The 13,912-nt window shown below is 37.4% G+C and overlaps 1 protein-coding gene across 6 annotated transcripts in view; it reads left to right on the top strand.

The window, feature by feature from the left end:
* The window catches only part of DGKB (diacylglycerol kinase beta), a 685,277-nt gene that overhangs the window by 653,077 nt on the left and 18,288 nt on the right, over nt 1-13,912 (top strand). For all 6 annotated transcript variants that reach the window (XM_044766591.2, XM_070509328.1, XM_070509320.1 and 3 more), the window contains 2 exons: nt 1,540-1,660; nt 2,598-2,658. In XM_044766591.2, the coding sequence (XP_044622526.1) occupies nt 1,540-1,660; nt 2,598-2,658 (182 nt within the window). The remainder of the gene's footprint in view (nt 1-1,539; nt 1,661-2,597; nt 2,659-13,912) is intronic.

Here is a 13,912-nt window from a genome sequence, read left to right as displayed (position 1 = left end):
GCTTATATTAAATTTGCCGGTGATCGTGAGCCTAACAAACTTTGAGATTTCAAAGTGCTTTTTGCCACGCACTTGAACTACACTGAGAATGTACCATTTACATCTCTGAAGGCCGTGCTACGATAGACTCATCAGTGGGTAATGAGTGTTTTCCATACAAAATGGAGTCCATACAAAACACATTTGCCTGTTTTTCTTCAAGTCTACCCTCAGTGATGAGCAACTATTGCATGGTTATCTTATATCATCATCATGCCCTCCCACTCTATGTCACAGCCCACAGCTTTTTCTGCTACTAAAATAATATTAAACTATTTATTCACATATAACCTGCATTTCTATAAATTTTTTTTTAAAGATTTTATTTTTTCATTTTTCTCCCCAAAGCCCCTGGGTACATAGTTGTATGTTCTTGGTTGTGGGTCCTTCTAGTTGTGGCATGTGGGACGCTGCCTCAGCGTGGTTTGATGAGCAGTGCCATGTCCGCGCCCAGGATTCGAACCAACGAAACACCGGGCCGCCTGCAGTGGAGCGTGTGAACTTAACTACTCCGCCACGGGGCCAGCCCCCTGCATTTCTATAAATTTTTAAAGTCTCTTTTTCTCGTATGGCTGATCTATCACACGTAGCATAGTGGTTATGCATCAAAGTGGTTGGGTTCAGATTTTGCCTCTGTCACTTCTTATGTAGGGAATATGAATAAATTAGTTAATTTCTCTAATTTTCAGCTTCTCTGTCTGTAAATGGGAATCAGCATATTTATCTTAAATTGGTTTTGAGGGGGAGCAAATGAGATGATGTATAGAAAGTGATTAGTCCAATGCGAGGCACCTAGTAAACACTCAACAAACAATATCTATACTATTAGCCTCTTTCAACTGTCATCTGTTAAAAAAATAAAGATTGCACTGTGCTAATTGTCTAGTCTACTCCCAAATAATATTTGGTAGCATAGTTCTTATCATCAGAAAAACATCTCAAGAAATTCATGTTCTTTCTTGAAATTCTGCGCAAAGTTACCTATGACTGTGGACAAGTCACTCAATGATTTAGAGACTGAGTCGTCTTATCTTTAAACTGAGAAAGTCCATGATCTCTAAGGTCTTTTGTTCAAGTAATTTAACAAAATCATGTTTGACAGCACATCTTCATACTTTATTTGCAGTGTTGAAATGTGTATTTGCTGCCAAATGTCTGATGTGGGATGTATAAATGTTCCATATATACATGTGGAATTACATTAAGTTTGTTGATGTTAAAAACTACTGGTATATTTTTTGGCATTATTTGGCTCAGAATCCATTCTTCCCATTTTGTTTTAGAATAAGCTCACAGAAAATCTTTTTCCACAGCACCTCAAGGTTTACTTAAACTGAAAGTTTCAGAAGTAGGGCATCTTTTCATTTGCTTCCTTCTCCAAGACAGAGAAGCTTTCTTTTTGAAGTAGCCTTTATTTTTCATCTCCGTAATATCTAATGGCATTCAATTGTGGGCATATGCATATGCACTGTAACTTACAAGACTTCTCTTTTCTTTCAGATTTGAGTGATCAGCTACTGGAGGTGGTTGGCTTGGAAGGAGCCATGGAGATGGGGCAAATATACACAGGATTGAAAAGTGCTGGACGGCGGCTGGCTCAATGCTCCTCTGTGGTCATCAGGTAGTTCTTTCTCTATAATTGAGAAAGGAATGTGACGTGGTGTGACTACCAAATAACTAAAAGTATGCAGGCCTCCAATAATGACATGTGCCTTGTTTTTGCCTCTTGTGATCAATGATGAATGCTGATATATTTCAAAATAATGAAAATTGGCAGACTTCACAAAATTTTAGTTAGCTATACTCGTCAGGTTCATTGAAATTTGATTCTTTCTTGTTGAGACCATAGATACAATTCTAACATAGAAATATCATCCTTTCTAATCTGGTTCACATTCAGTTTAATTTACCGAAGCATCGAAGCCTCTACTGGGCAAATTACCCAGTAAAAAAACTGTTGAAGCATCGTTAACTTAAATTCTTTCATGCACTAAAGTGCACCATTTTTTCTATAAAATTAAATAAATAATTATTAGAAAGTAAGGTTTTATATGTGGATTAAATTTAAAATTTTCCAAGAAACATTTTTTCCAAAATATTACTTGTAGAATAAAAAGGACCCTAAGGTGAAACCATGGATTACAGCACAGATATAATTAATGTTATGTATGTGAAAGTACTGATACTGGAAAATCTAAGACATCAAACGCTTTTTCTCCAGGTTTACGACATGGGTTTGCACGAAAACAAGGAGGCACTTTTAACTGTAGGAATTCTGATTGTGTCATTAAACATAAACCCTACATTTTTCTTTTGGCATCTAGAATTTTTGTTTATATCATCACATTTACGAGGAAGCTTTTAACATTCCTATGACCAAGGTACTTTTTAGGATATTTATTAATAGTCCAGAGTTGAAGTCCCTTTCAAAAGAGATAAATTTAGAGCCTAGCTATTACCGTATTTGCCCTCTTTGGTCTCATCATCTTACACCTTACATATAGTCTGTTATATAAAGTATGTCAGTGTTATACTTAAAATGAAATATTTTCCCACAGGACTAGCAAGTCTCTGCCAATGCAGATTGATGGGGAACCATGGATGCAGACCCCATGCACGGTGAGTACGGAGTAGTTGAAATGCTATGTCACTTTCATTTTTGCTTTCCAGATATCACATACACCTATAAGTAACTACTCACATACCCCTATAACTGACTATTCATGATATATAAGCTTTGGGCCTATCAGCAAGTACCTTTTTTGTCCCATTTATGTGACAGACCCATTGCATTCAGGTTTTCAGCAGTATATGTCCTTGGCAATGATTTAGCTTTTGAATGTTTGTATTAGCCTAAGTCTAACCTGTAGATGCCATAGATTAATTATGAACTCTGGAACTAAACAAAACTGAAAAAGTTTCTCTTAACCTTTCTAGTACTTATTTCAGAACACCTTATGAGAAAATTATTTATGGGCCCTTCAAACATAACTCTTCCTGAATTTATTACCCATGTGCTTTTTTGCCTCCATTTCGGGATTCGAGGGCCTCCTTTCCTATAGACAGTTCCCTCTATAGTTATTTTCTCCATAATGAGATGTTATTTGTCAGACATTTAGATCTGAAAAAGTTTTCATTTCCATTTGTATTGTGAATATTTTAACCACATTTCAAAAATATTCTAGGCACTGCTTTTGGCACTGAGAAGAGAAGCATGATCAGTAATATAGAGCATAATCAATAACAGAACATGGACAATAATATAACATCCTTCAAGGAACTTACATTCTGATAACAGGAAACTAACTAAATATAAACAAACAGAAATATAATAAATATAACTTCAGATTACAAGAGTTATGAAAAAAATAAGGCAAAATGATGAAGAGGAACTAGCTGGAGCGTAGTGGCTACTGCTTTAGATAAGTGGATCTGGGATGCCTCTTTGAAAGAAGAGTCAAAAGCTCAGTGTGTTAAAGAAACAGGAAGGAGGATGGTGTGACCAAAGCTTCTAGAGCTAAGGGGAGAGCAGAGAGAGGTAAAGTAGAAAAGATGGGCAGGGGACAGATCAGGTAGAAAAAATTATGGTAGAGTAGCAGCTCTTTCTAACAGCAATAGGAAGCTATGCAAGGCTTTAAACATCATCTGAGTCACATGTTTAAAGTTCACTTGGCTGCTCTCTGAAGAACGGACTGTACTGAGTAGTAGCTGGGAGACAGGGTCTATCAGAGTACTCTGGGTTTGGCCAACGACAGCTGCAGGGAGTGGATGAATTTGAGCTACGTTCTGGAGGTGAAACAGAAAGAATTTGCTAATGAGATCTCTTGGGGATGGAAGATGAGGTAAAGAGATGAATCAAAAATTAGCTCTTACCTGTGAATGGTGGTGCCATTTACTGCATAGTGAAGACTGAGAGGGAGACTGGTCTGGGAGCGACCGGGAAGGTCTTAATCTTAGATTAGCACAAGCATTGTGCTAAGTGCTTACGTTACATGTGAGTATCTAGCCAATGGTCACACAAACTTTCAATAATGGACATCGCCATTTTGCAGATGGAGAAAACTGAGCCTTTGGGAGGTTAAATAATTTACTCAAAGTCAGGTTTGTAGCAGATGTGAAACTCAAACCCAGGACTCCCTGATTAAAACCCGTTCTCTTAACCCCTAGTTTAAACAACTTTAGGTACGGATTCCAAACAGCACAGCTTAACATGTAAGACGGACGTGTTCATTTTACCTTTCCAACGGTTTTATTCTGAAACTGTTGGCTTAGTCTTTGTGTACAGCACAGAAGTATGACTTTTTGTTGTTTGTTCTTGGCATGTTCCTTTTAGCTACCTGAACCCCAAGTTTGTGAAATCCATTATTTCTGTAATAATAATGTAAAACAAACTTGTCTAAAAATCTCTCTAGACTGGTTACTTTCTATGCCTTCTACTTTCTCTGTACTTGGTTCAAAATATCTTTTAAAAAATTCCTATTCCTCCCTTTACTAGCAGGTATACACTTGTGTTTTGTCCATTATTCTTCACTTTTCAAAAGACACTTTCAAATTCACGTTTATACTCACATGGATGTTAAAGTTGGTGTTGTTGTGAGTGGGGCTGCTGGTTAGGATGGTGGGGACAGTAATAGTGGTCATAATGGTGATGGTGATGATGGTGGTCATGACAGTGGTGGTAGAACTGGTGGAGGTGCTGGCAGTGAGTTGCAACGGTGGGGGTGATAGTGGTGGGAGTGGTGGTAGCTGTATTCTTGTATTTAATGAAAGATCACTTTTCACCACTCTGACCCGCAAGACAATGAATGAAAGACAATGAAACCAAACACCTTCCATGAGTAGTCTGTATTCGTTTGGGAGCAGGAGAGTTTAGTCCCTGTACCATGTTTTAAATCAAGAAGTCTTAATGGCAATGATAATATCTAACAATTATTAAGCTTTTAGTTTGTGCCACGTATAGTTTGAGATGCTTGACCTGTTTTGGCACATTTAATTCTCACAAAACCCTATGATTAGCCTCATTTTATGGATGAAGCAACTGAGGCAGACAAAGGTTAAATACGTTGCCTGATCCCACACAGGTGATAAGAGGCAAAGTAGAAGCTGAAAGCCAGGTAGCCCAGCTCCACCGTCTGTGCTCTTCATCACTACTCCCCACTGTGGGTCTCAACCTGAAAAGGCCCAGGGCAACCTGGGGACCCCACCCTCCAGAGTGTGACCTTTGGTAAATTACTTACTGCCATTCTCCAGCTTTGATAGACAATAGTCTATGTCTATTAAAATCTAATTAGTGTTTTAGAATAATTTTAGCTTATTTCACACAAGCCCTTCTAATGATACTTTTGTTAACTTTAAATTAGTAACAAGACATACATTTCACCTATTAATTATCATGATTTATACCATTGTGAAATTAATAATAATTTTATATAATTTATATTTAATTTTCTTTCCTTGGAAACTCTCTTATTCATTTAAAACATTTATCACAGCCTCCAGTGGGCCACGAACTATACTAGACTGCGGCTCATTATTGTTATTTCACATTCTGGCATACTCTACTTTTCCTAGAACAACATGGAGCTCTGAACTTTAAATTTCACTTTAACTAAAGAGAATATTTAGTATTCATAGCATTGGTATGGTTTAACTAGACAGTGTTCTTTGCTTCGGTTGAATAACACAATGTTTTTCTTACAGAGTATGAGAATTGGTAGAAAGTTAAAATTCTTTGCTGAATTTAAATATCCATAAGTTGATATTCAATTTATGAAGGAATGGCTCTAGATATAATTTTAGAGCACAGCAGAAGTTCTGTTTTTTTTGTTTAAGTGGAATCTATAAAATGGAAAAGCAGGTGATAAATGGGTCTTGATTCTTAGATCAATTAGTACTTTTAAAAAATAATAAAAGTAATATAGTTCTGGAGATAGATGGTTGCACAACAATGTGTATGCATTTAACACCATTGAAGTGTATACTAGAAAATAGTTACAATGGTAAATTTTAGGTTACATGTATTTTACCAGGATTAAAAAAGTAATTGAAAAAAATTAAGGTCATCTTTACTTACAAATTTCACCAATCCTGAGTTCAAATATCCGGAAAAGCCAAAACCAAAGAGCTTAAAAGCAACTCTTTAAATATATACTTTGTAATTATTTTTATGACCTTTTCAACTATCTTACTGGAAAGTAGTCAACAGAAATTTGTTAAGTACTCCTGTGTTCACAGTTTTGTAATAGTCACAGAGTCAACAAAGAACGAATTTTAGCCATATAACTATTAGCTGTGTTAACAAGCATATCAAACTAAAGAGACAGTTAATTCTAGAAAAGCTTATGTTGAAATAGTTTAAGAAGAGCCTTTCTGTAAGCTGGACTCCAGTGCCTGTCTTCTCATTTCTATCTTCTTCCTCCCCAGTCCTTCCTCCTGAGCGTGTTGAACACACTGACTCTATTGTCAATATTTTCCTATTATGTGGAGAAAAAAAGGGCAGCTTGGGGAGGAAGAGAGGGAGGAGAACGGCAAGATATGGGAGGTTATAGACTAGGTCAGATTTCATTTTATATTTGCACATCCAGTCCCTCTGCCCCCATTTATTACAAGTGATGGGTGCCTAGTAAAGATTTGTTAAGTGAGGAGCGACTATACAAAGTCCCAGGAGCCTCAAATTCAGAATAAGCAAAACGGACCCATCGTCTGCCTCCCTCCCTCTCCTTCCCGCCACCAAATACTGACTTCGTACATTCCCAAACTCCTGCTCTTCCCTTTATCATACTGAGTTAGTGAAACCATTATGTACCCAGTGTTTCCTAAGCTAGAAATCTGAGAGTCATCCCACACTTCTCTCCGTACCCTCAAATTCAATTAACATGCTCACTTTCTGATATGATACATTTCTGGAATCTTTTCCTTTCTTTCTATCCCTACTACCACTGTCATAGATTTGGCTCATTTCACTTCTCTCTCCCTCCTGGCAGTAATCACATCAATCTTTCTGCATCTCCATTTTCTTTCTTTTCCATGTAAATCTATTTTTCTAGAATGATCACTATAAAATACTAATCTCACCATGACACTCTTCTACTTAAAGTCATTTAAATTACCTTATATCTGATAAAATATTATTTGAATCAGACTTCCGATTTCATCAATATCTTCTCTTCTTTCTTTTTCCTCTTTTCATGCACTTCCCTCTTATCCAAATAAGCATTTCTCCTTCTTTAGTTGAGTAACACAGCTCATCTTTTGAGACTCATTTCGTGCTGCTCCTCTTCCATAAGTCCTTTCCTGAGCGTGGCCCCTCTCTCCACTTCTCTACTCCATCCCTGACCCCAACTAGTCTAAAAGCTTAGCCTGAGTGCTTCATAGCCTTATCAAAGCACTAAGCATGTAACTATGTTACGCTGAAATTATCAGCTTATCTGCCTAGCTCATTGGTAGAAATAAGCTTATTGAGGTCAGGCACCAGGATTTTGGTCATCTTTGTACCCCCAGAGCATAGCACTGTGCCTCACACATCATTAGCCTACCAATATCAAATGCGTTTTGAATTTGTGAATTTCTTAAATACTTCTTGGGGTAGTATAACAATTTTAAAAAAATGCTTTCTACTAAATCTTTTTCACTGAACATAATGTAGGTTGGCTAGCAATTCATTCACATATTTTTCATATATAAATACATGTAAAAGTTATTTTGAGTTATCTTTATTCATTACATTCTCAAAGCAAAGAATTTGAATGTATCAGAGAAGAAATACTTTTTCACCCTTAAAAGATTTAATCGCTCTGTTTCCTGGTATGATACAATTAAGCTTCTTTGGGCTACTTCCCTCTGCATTATCAATTATGTATTCATTTTACACATTATATAGGCTGCATTCTGTTCATACTTTGAAATATTAATAGCCATGTATTAGTTATTACTTGTGATACTTTTATGAAAAGCAATGCCAAAGAGGTTGTAATGCAATTATCACTCTAGGTGCTTCATCTCTGATTAAGATAGAAAGCATTCCTGAAACTTTCTTCCACGTGGTAGAGAATGGAAAGGACATCATGAACAGATCATAAGCTAAATGGTGAAATGACCACAGGTAAAATACAAAGACTCATCAAAGTGACAGCCGAAGTCAAGGCAAATTCTGGAAAGCATTTACGTGTGTTTTCGTCTCCCTTTGCCATTTTTATATACTTTCCTTAGTATAATACGTCTCATAACTCTGAAGCCACTTTGCCCAATATCAGCTTCCAATGTTAAATACCTTTAACATTCAACTCAGCGCTGACCTGGTAGTCAGTCTGTGCCTGCCAAGCCTGGTAGTCTTGCTGTCTCAGGTTGGATCCCTGGTATTCCTGGGGAAGATACCTGGTTGTTTACTGCCCAAGAGCAACTGCCTCCTGCTGGCCCCACTTCCACTGTCTGGACCATTCTATAAGATGCTATATTTTGACTTGAATGCCACTTTTCTTCCCTGGCTGTAGCATCTGCTTGACTCAGACCCTGGCTACTTGCCTAACCTTTGCTTGCACCCCATCTTAGGAAGACCTGATCTTTTTCCCATTGCTCTAGACACTGTTAACTGGAGTTTAACTTCATTTTGACACTGTTTTCACAAAAAAACTATATCTAGCACAACTTTAAAACACAAACTCTTTAAAAAGAACAACAGTGTTCTGGGGCCTATTAGATTTTTATTTATGTATTTGTTGTTGTAATTATTAAAAATAATCCTAATTTCAAACTGGTATTTAATTTTGAATCATTTGCCAGAATACAGGTTGATCTCAGGCCACTAAAAGAGAAAATACAAATTTCATAGGTTTAAAATTTTCTAGTCCCACAAATTTAGTGGTATCTAGATGAAGGCTGATTGAGTTTTCAAGACATTTGGATGTCCTGGAGAGGTTTGGAGGAAACCATGGTAGCAGTGCCTATCATTTAGTGAGTGTCTACCATGTACCAGTTTCTGTTCTGTATGTTCATATTCATTATTTATTTAATCCTCAAAACAACCCTAAGAAGTCAATAGTTATTATAATTCCCATATCATAAATTAAAAAGAGTGAAGCGAATAAGTCAAGCAACTTGCCCCAGGTCGCACAGTAAGAGGTAGGGGAGGCTCGGGGGCTCTACTGCCTTTCTCTTCATTATGACACTTTGATGCCTCACTCGGTCACTCCTCGGGGCCTTAATGTTTCTCTAATGTTAGTGTCAGTTACAACTCTATCATTTAGAAGAGAATTCAATGCTTCTTCAGCTGATTTACATTTTTTCTCTTTATTTAATACATTATTTTGTGCTTCCCAGTATTGCCAAAACTCTCCATCACATTGCTGCCAGAATTACAGCTGAAAAACCCAACTATGATCATCTTACGCCTTGGTCTCAAAGTCCGATCCCTCCTCATTTTACACAAAATAAAGTTCAGAGTCTTTGTCTTGGCGTTCAATTATTCTCCCAAGTCTGCCATCAGCCTGCCATGCTTCATAGAGACCATGTTCCAGAGGCTTACTACTCATACTGCTGAATTTTGTACCTAAAATCCTAATTCTCTATTTTGTGGGTTAGAAAGAGACTCATTCTTCTGGCCTCCAAGCAGGCTACCAGCAAATCTGTGGTTTCTTCCAGCAATTCTCTAGCACCCATGCTTTGCATTTCTTGCATCTAATCTTACCTATGGTTTATTGTTTTGATAGACTTATTTTTTTTCCCTTTACTCAGATTGCCTGAACTAATTATCCTATCCTGGTGGGATAGATATATTTTCCTAAGTTACTTCAAAATCTTTCTGGAAGCTGATGGGATATAAATACATATATACTAAATATAAAATAAAATCCCTTTCTTCAATGCCAAGCTTAGCAGCAATTTCCTCATGAAGACTTTTTAACTTTCCATCTGTCTGAAATATTTGCCTGATCCTTTGTACTCCTGTGACTCTCTGTTGCTATCTTCTTAATGCCATCCCGATGCATGGCCTTGTGTTTTGGTTGTACATGTTTGTGTCTGGTTCTTTTGACTTAATTGTAAACATTTTAAGATGCATCTTTAATTTCCCTTCATGCCTTGCATAGTGTCTTTTACATAATATGGTTTCTGATTAGAAATCCCCAGGCGTTTGAATCATTGCTCCGCAGTAAGTAATGCATCATTTTCCTCAGGCTGCTTTCAAGATTCTTTTCTTTGTCTTTAGTTTGCAGCAGTTTGATTTTGATGAGTCTGGGCATGGATTTCTTTGAGCTTATTCTGTTTTAGTTTCTCTGAGCTTCACGAATCTGTAAGTTTATGTCTTTTGCCAAATTGGGACGTTTTCAGTCATTATTTCTTCAAATATTGATTTAAGCATCACATTCTTTCTCCTTTCCTTCTGAAACTCTGATGACATGTTTTAGATACGTTACTTATTATCTCATAGATCTCTGAGTCTCTGTTAATTTTTTTTTCTTTCCTCTTTATTCTTTCTATTGTTGTTTTGGATAATATCTATATTCAAGTTTACTGACTTTTTCCTCTCTTATCTCCATCCTCTTCTTGAGCCCACCCGGTTAATTTCTTATTTCAGTCATTGTATTTTTTTAGTTGTAAAATTGCCAATTGGTTTCCTTTTTTAACATCCTCTATTTCTCAGCGGATAGTGTCCATCCTTCCTTTCATGTCAAGAGTGTCTGCCATTATTTCTTGGAACATGGTTATAGTAGCTGCTGTAAAACTCTTGTCTGAAAATTCCGACACTTGGATCATCTCAGGATTTGCAGCACTGGCTATCTTTTCCCCTGGAAGTTTTTGAGATTTTCCTGGATCACCCTATGTTGCGAAATTCTAGATTGCATTTTGCACATTTTAAATATCATGTTATGAGACTCTGTGTATTGTTTAATTCATGTGGGAACTGTTGATTTGTTGTTGTTGCTATTTCAGCGGGTAATTGGCCCAGTTGGGTTCGGGTCACAAATCCTGATCTGCTTCCTGTAAGTTGTGGTTCTAATGTCAGTTTAATTTTCAAAGTCTTTGCATTGTTATTCAGATTTACCCTAAGTGTATAAGATGCATATGCCTGTCTGGAACCTGGGTGGTGGTCTAGTTCCTAAATCAGTTATCCGAGTTATCAGTGTGCTTTTTAAAGTCAAATCTATGGTCAGGGGTAAACTCAGGAGATCACACACAACTTTAAGGGATAGCTTTTTTATGCCCCTCTCCTCTCCAGGATCTCACTGATGTTTTTTTAATCCCAGAGTTCTCATATTGCTTTTCTGGCTAGAAATCCAAGGCTTTAATTCCCTTGCTCTGCCATGCACTTCCTGATATAGCGTCTGCCTCCAGGGCCCTGTGGTAAGGAGATAGAGAGAAAGAAAAAAATCAGTAGGTATCCATCCATACTTTTGGGACCATCGTTTTGCTGGTCAGAAAGCAGGGCTTTCCTTCGTTGGAGTTGTAGGCACCTGCCACTGCTATGGAGCCAGGGAACTGTGATGGGAGGGATTGGGGGGGAATGAAAGAAGGTATTTCTCCCACTCTCTCTGACCTGTAGGGCCCTTCTTTCCTACCCCTTGAATAAGAAAAACAGGGCTTTTCTTGGAGCTCTCCATCTGTGCTTGGTGTACAGTTCTAAGTTTGTGGGTGCCTATATAGATCCAGGCTAGGAAGTATGAGAGGGAAGAAAAAACAGAAACACCTCACTGGTTCAACAGCACCTTAGGCTCTGGTTTCCTTCCCCAAGCTACCTGCTAGCATTTGCTTTTCACCATCCTCCGCTGGCTGCCCGTGTATTCTGTGAGGGTTTGTAGGTGTCTTCAGGGAGGTGTACTCACTCTTTCTTGACTAGAACGGAAAACACCACCACTCTCCTTAGATTGCATTTGTATATGGCTGTTTTGGGATCTGCCTGAATTGTCCCCATCAGTTTGGCATATTATTAGCCAGAAAGTGTTTATCTGCCAACTTGGAGATTTCACAGTATAGTCTCCATTTCCATATCTCTTACAAAAATACTAAAGAAGTCTGAGAAATGCCCTCAACTTTGAATCTTAACTCTTACTCACTTTGAGAAAACTTCATTTATTCCCCCAATCTTGTGTCCTGCATTTAAGCAGTTGAGATAGCATCTACCAGTTGTTCAAGTAAAAGAGACAGTTGCTTGAGTGATAATAAGTGACCAAAAAGGCATAGTTTTTCTGCTCATTTATAAGGATAAAGTTAACTTTTAGATATTTCTTTAGGCCAGTAAGATGTGGATGACCACACGCAATATATGTTTTAGATTACTTTTCTATAGGCAAACATAGTTTAAGACTATTACGAGCAAGTTATGGGAGGGGCTTTTAGACTGTGGAGGTGAGGTTAAGTGAATGTCCAAGGTCATGAAGCAAAGAGTTATAAGACTGGGACTGTTCCTAACTTGTTTTTCTACTCCCAAACCTGTCATCAGTTCATTAAGTTTGTTTGCCTAAGGATAAAAAGGTCAAGACAGGAGGAAATATGTCTCTGAAGCTTTCAGTAATGCATAGCATTGAGTAAAGGAGCACAAGTATAACACAGGCAGCCAGGCAGTGAGTCTCCTTGGCACTTTGACTTTCCCCTGCAACTCAAGGCCAGCCCTGGTGGTCTAGTGGTTAAGATTCAGTGCTCTCACTGTTGTTGTCCCGATTTGTTTCCTGGTCTAGGAACCACACCACCCATCTGTAGATTGTCATACGGTGGTGGCTGCAGTAATGCTGAAAGCTGTGCACTGGTATTTCAAATACCAGCAGGGTCACCCATGGTGGACAGGCTCCGCAGAGCTTGATGACACTAACAACACAGCCGTTCTAAGCACAGTAAACCTAGCATAGGACACTTGCAGCTGAGAAGCAAAATAAGCTGCTTGGAGAAGAAATTGTTTTAATGGCCCTTTCAATCTACGAGTAAAATTGAATGCCATGAAAATCCTTTCTACTTTGGATACCATTTAAATGAGCATTTCACATAATATTGTATTAGAAAATATAATGGTGTCAAATGGATTGCTTTTTACCAGAGCTGATGTGCTTATCTCTCTCTTGATTAATAAAAATACAATGCATATTTTGAAAGGCAAATTGTACATAGAACTGCTTCCTAACAAGAAGCTACTAAAGCCTCAATATAAACAGTACATGGGAATATTTATGGGGAGGATGGGGTGAATTTGAGAAGTAGGAAAATAGCTTTACTTTGCTTGCCTTTATGGTAGGTGGATCTCCTTGTACCTACTACCTAAATTAACTGATCACGGACCTGGAACTGAAAACAGATTAGAAATTATACAACCTTACTACTCTTTTATTATAGAATCTCAACCATTTTATTAAAACATCTGTATATCAGGTTTTTATTTGAAACCCACACTAGGTTTTAATATTTTAAAAGTTAACTTTGAGCAAGCTGGCATCTACAACTGAAATAATCAACTTTTCTAGCACTTTAGCAGAAATTCAAGATAGTCTGAGGTTAAAAATATTTTTCACTCCTTGCAGGCAATGTTTTATGGAACTTCCATAAGGAAGGAGGGAAAAACTCTCTTAGGAGGATTACTATGCAAAATACATATATCCAAATTCATGGGAAAAAGGACTAAAAGCCAAAGTCCAAGGTCTTATATTTGTTGTATCAGTGACCTCTGGACTTCACAGAATTACTTAATCTTCTTGAAACTGTTTCTTTATTCCTATAACCAGCTACCGAGAAATCACAAAGGAGTATTGAAGGTTTGTTGAAAATTACTATATATCACATTTAGCAACATTAAGCAAGTTTTAGTTATTTTATGGTGTATATTATTGTTACATTTAATAATGAACCTGAATTTTCTTCTTTTTCATTGTTTAGATTAACTTCCCTGTTATCCTGA

This window comes from Equus asinus, chromosome 1 (assembly GCF_041296235.1).
Source record: "Equus asinus isolate D_3611 breed Donkey chromosome 1, EquAss-T2T_v2, whole genome shotgun sequence".
NCBI lineage: Eukaryota > Metazoa > Chordata > Mammalia > Perissodactyla > Equidae > Equus > Equus asinus.
This window is presented reverse-complemented; position numbering and strand designations above follow the sequence as displayed.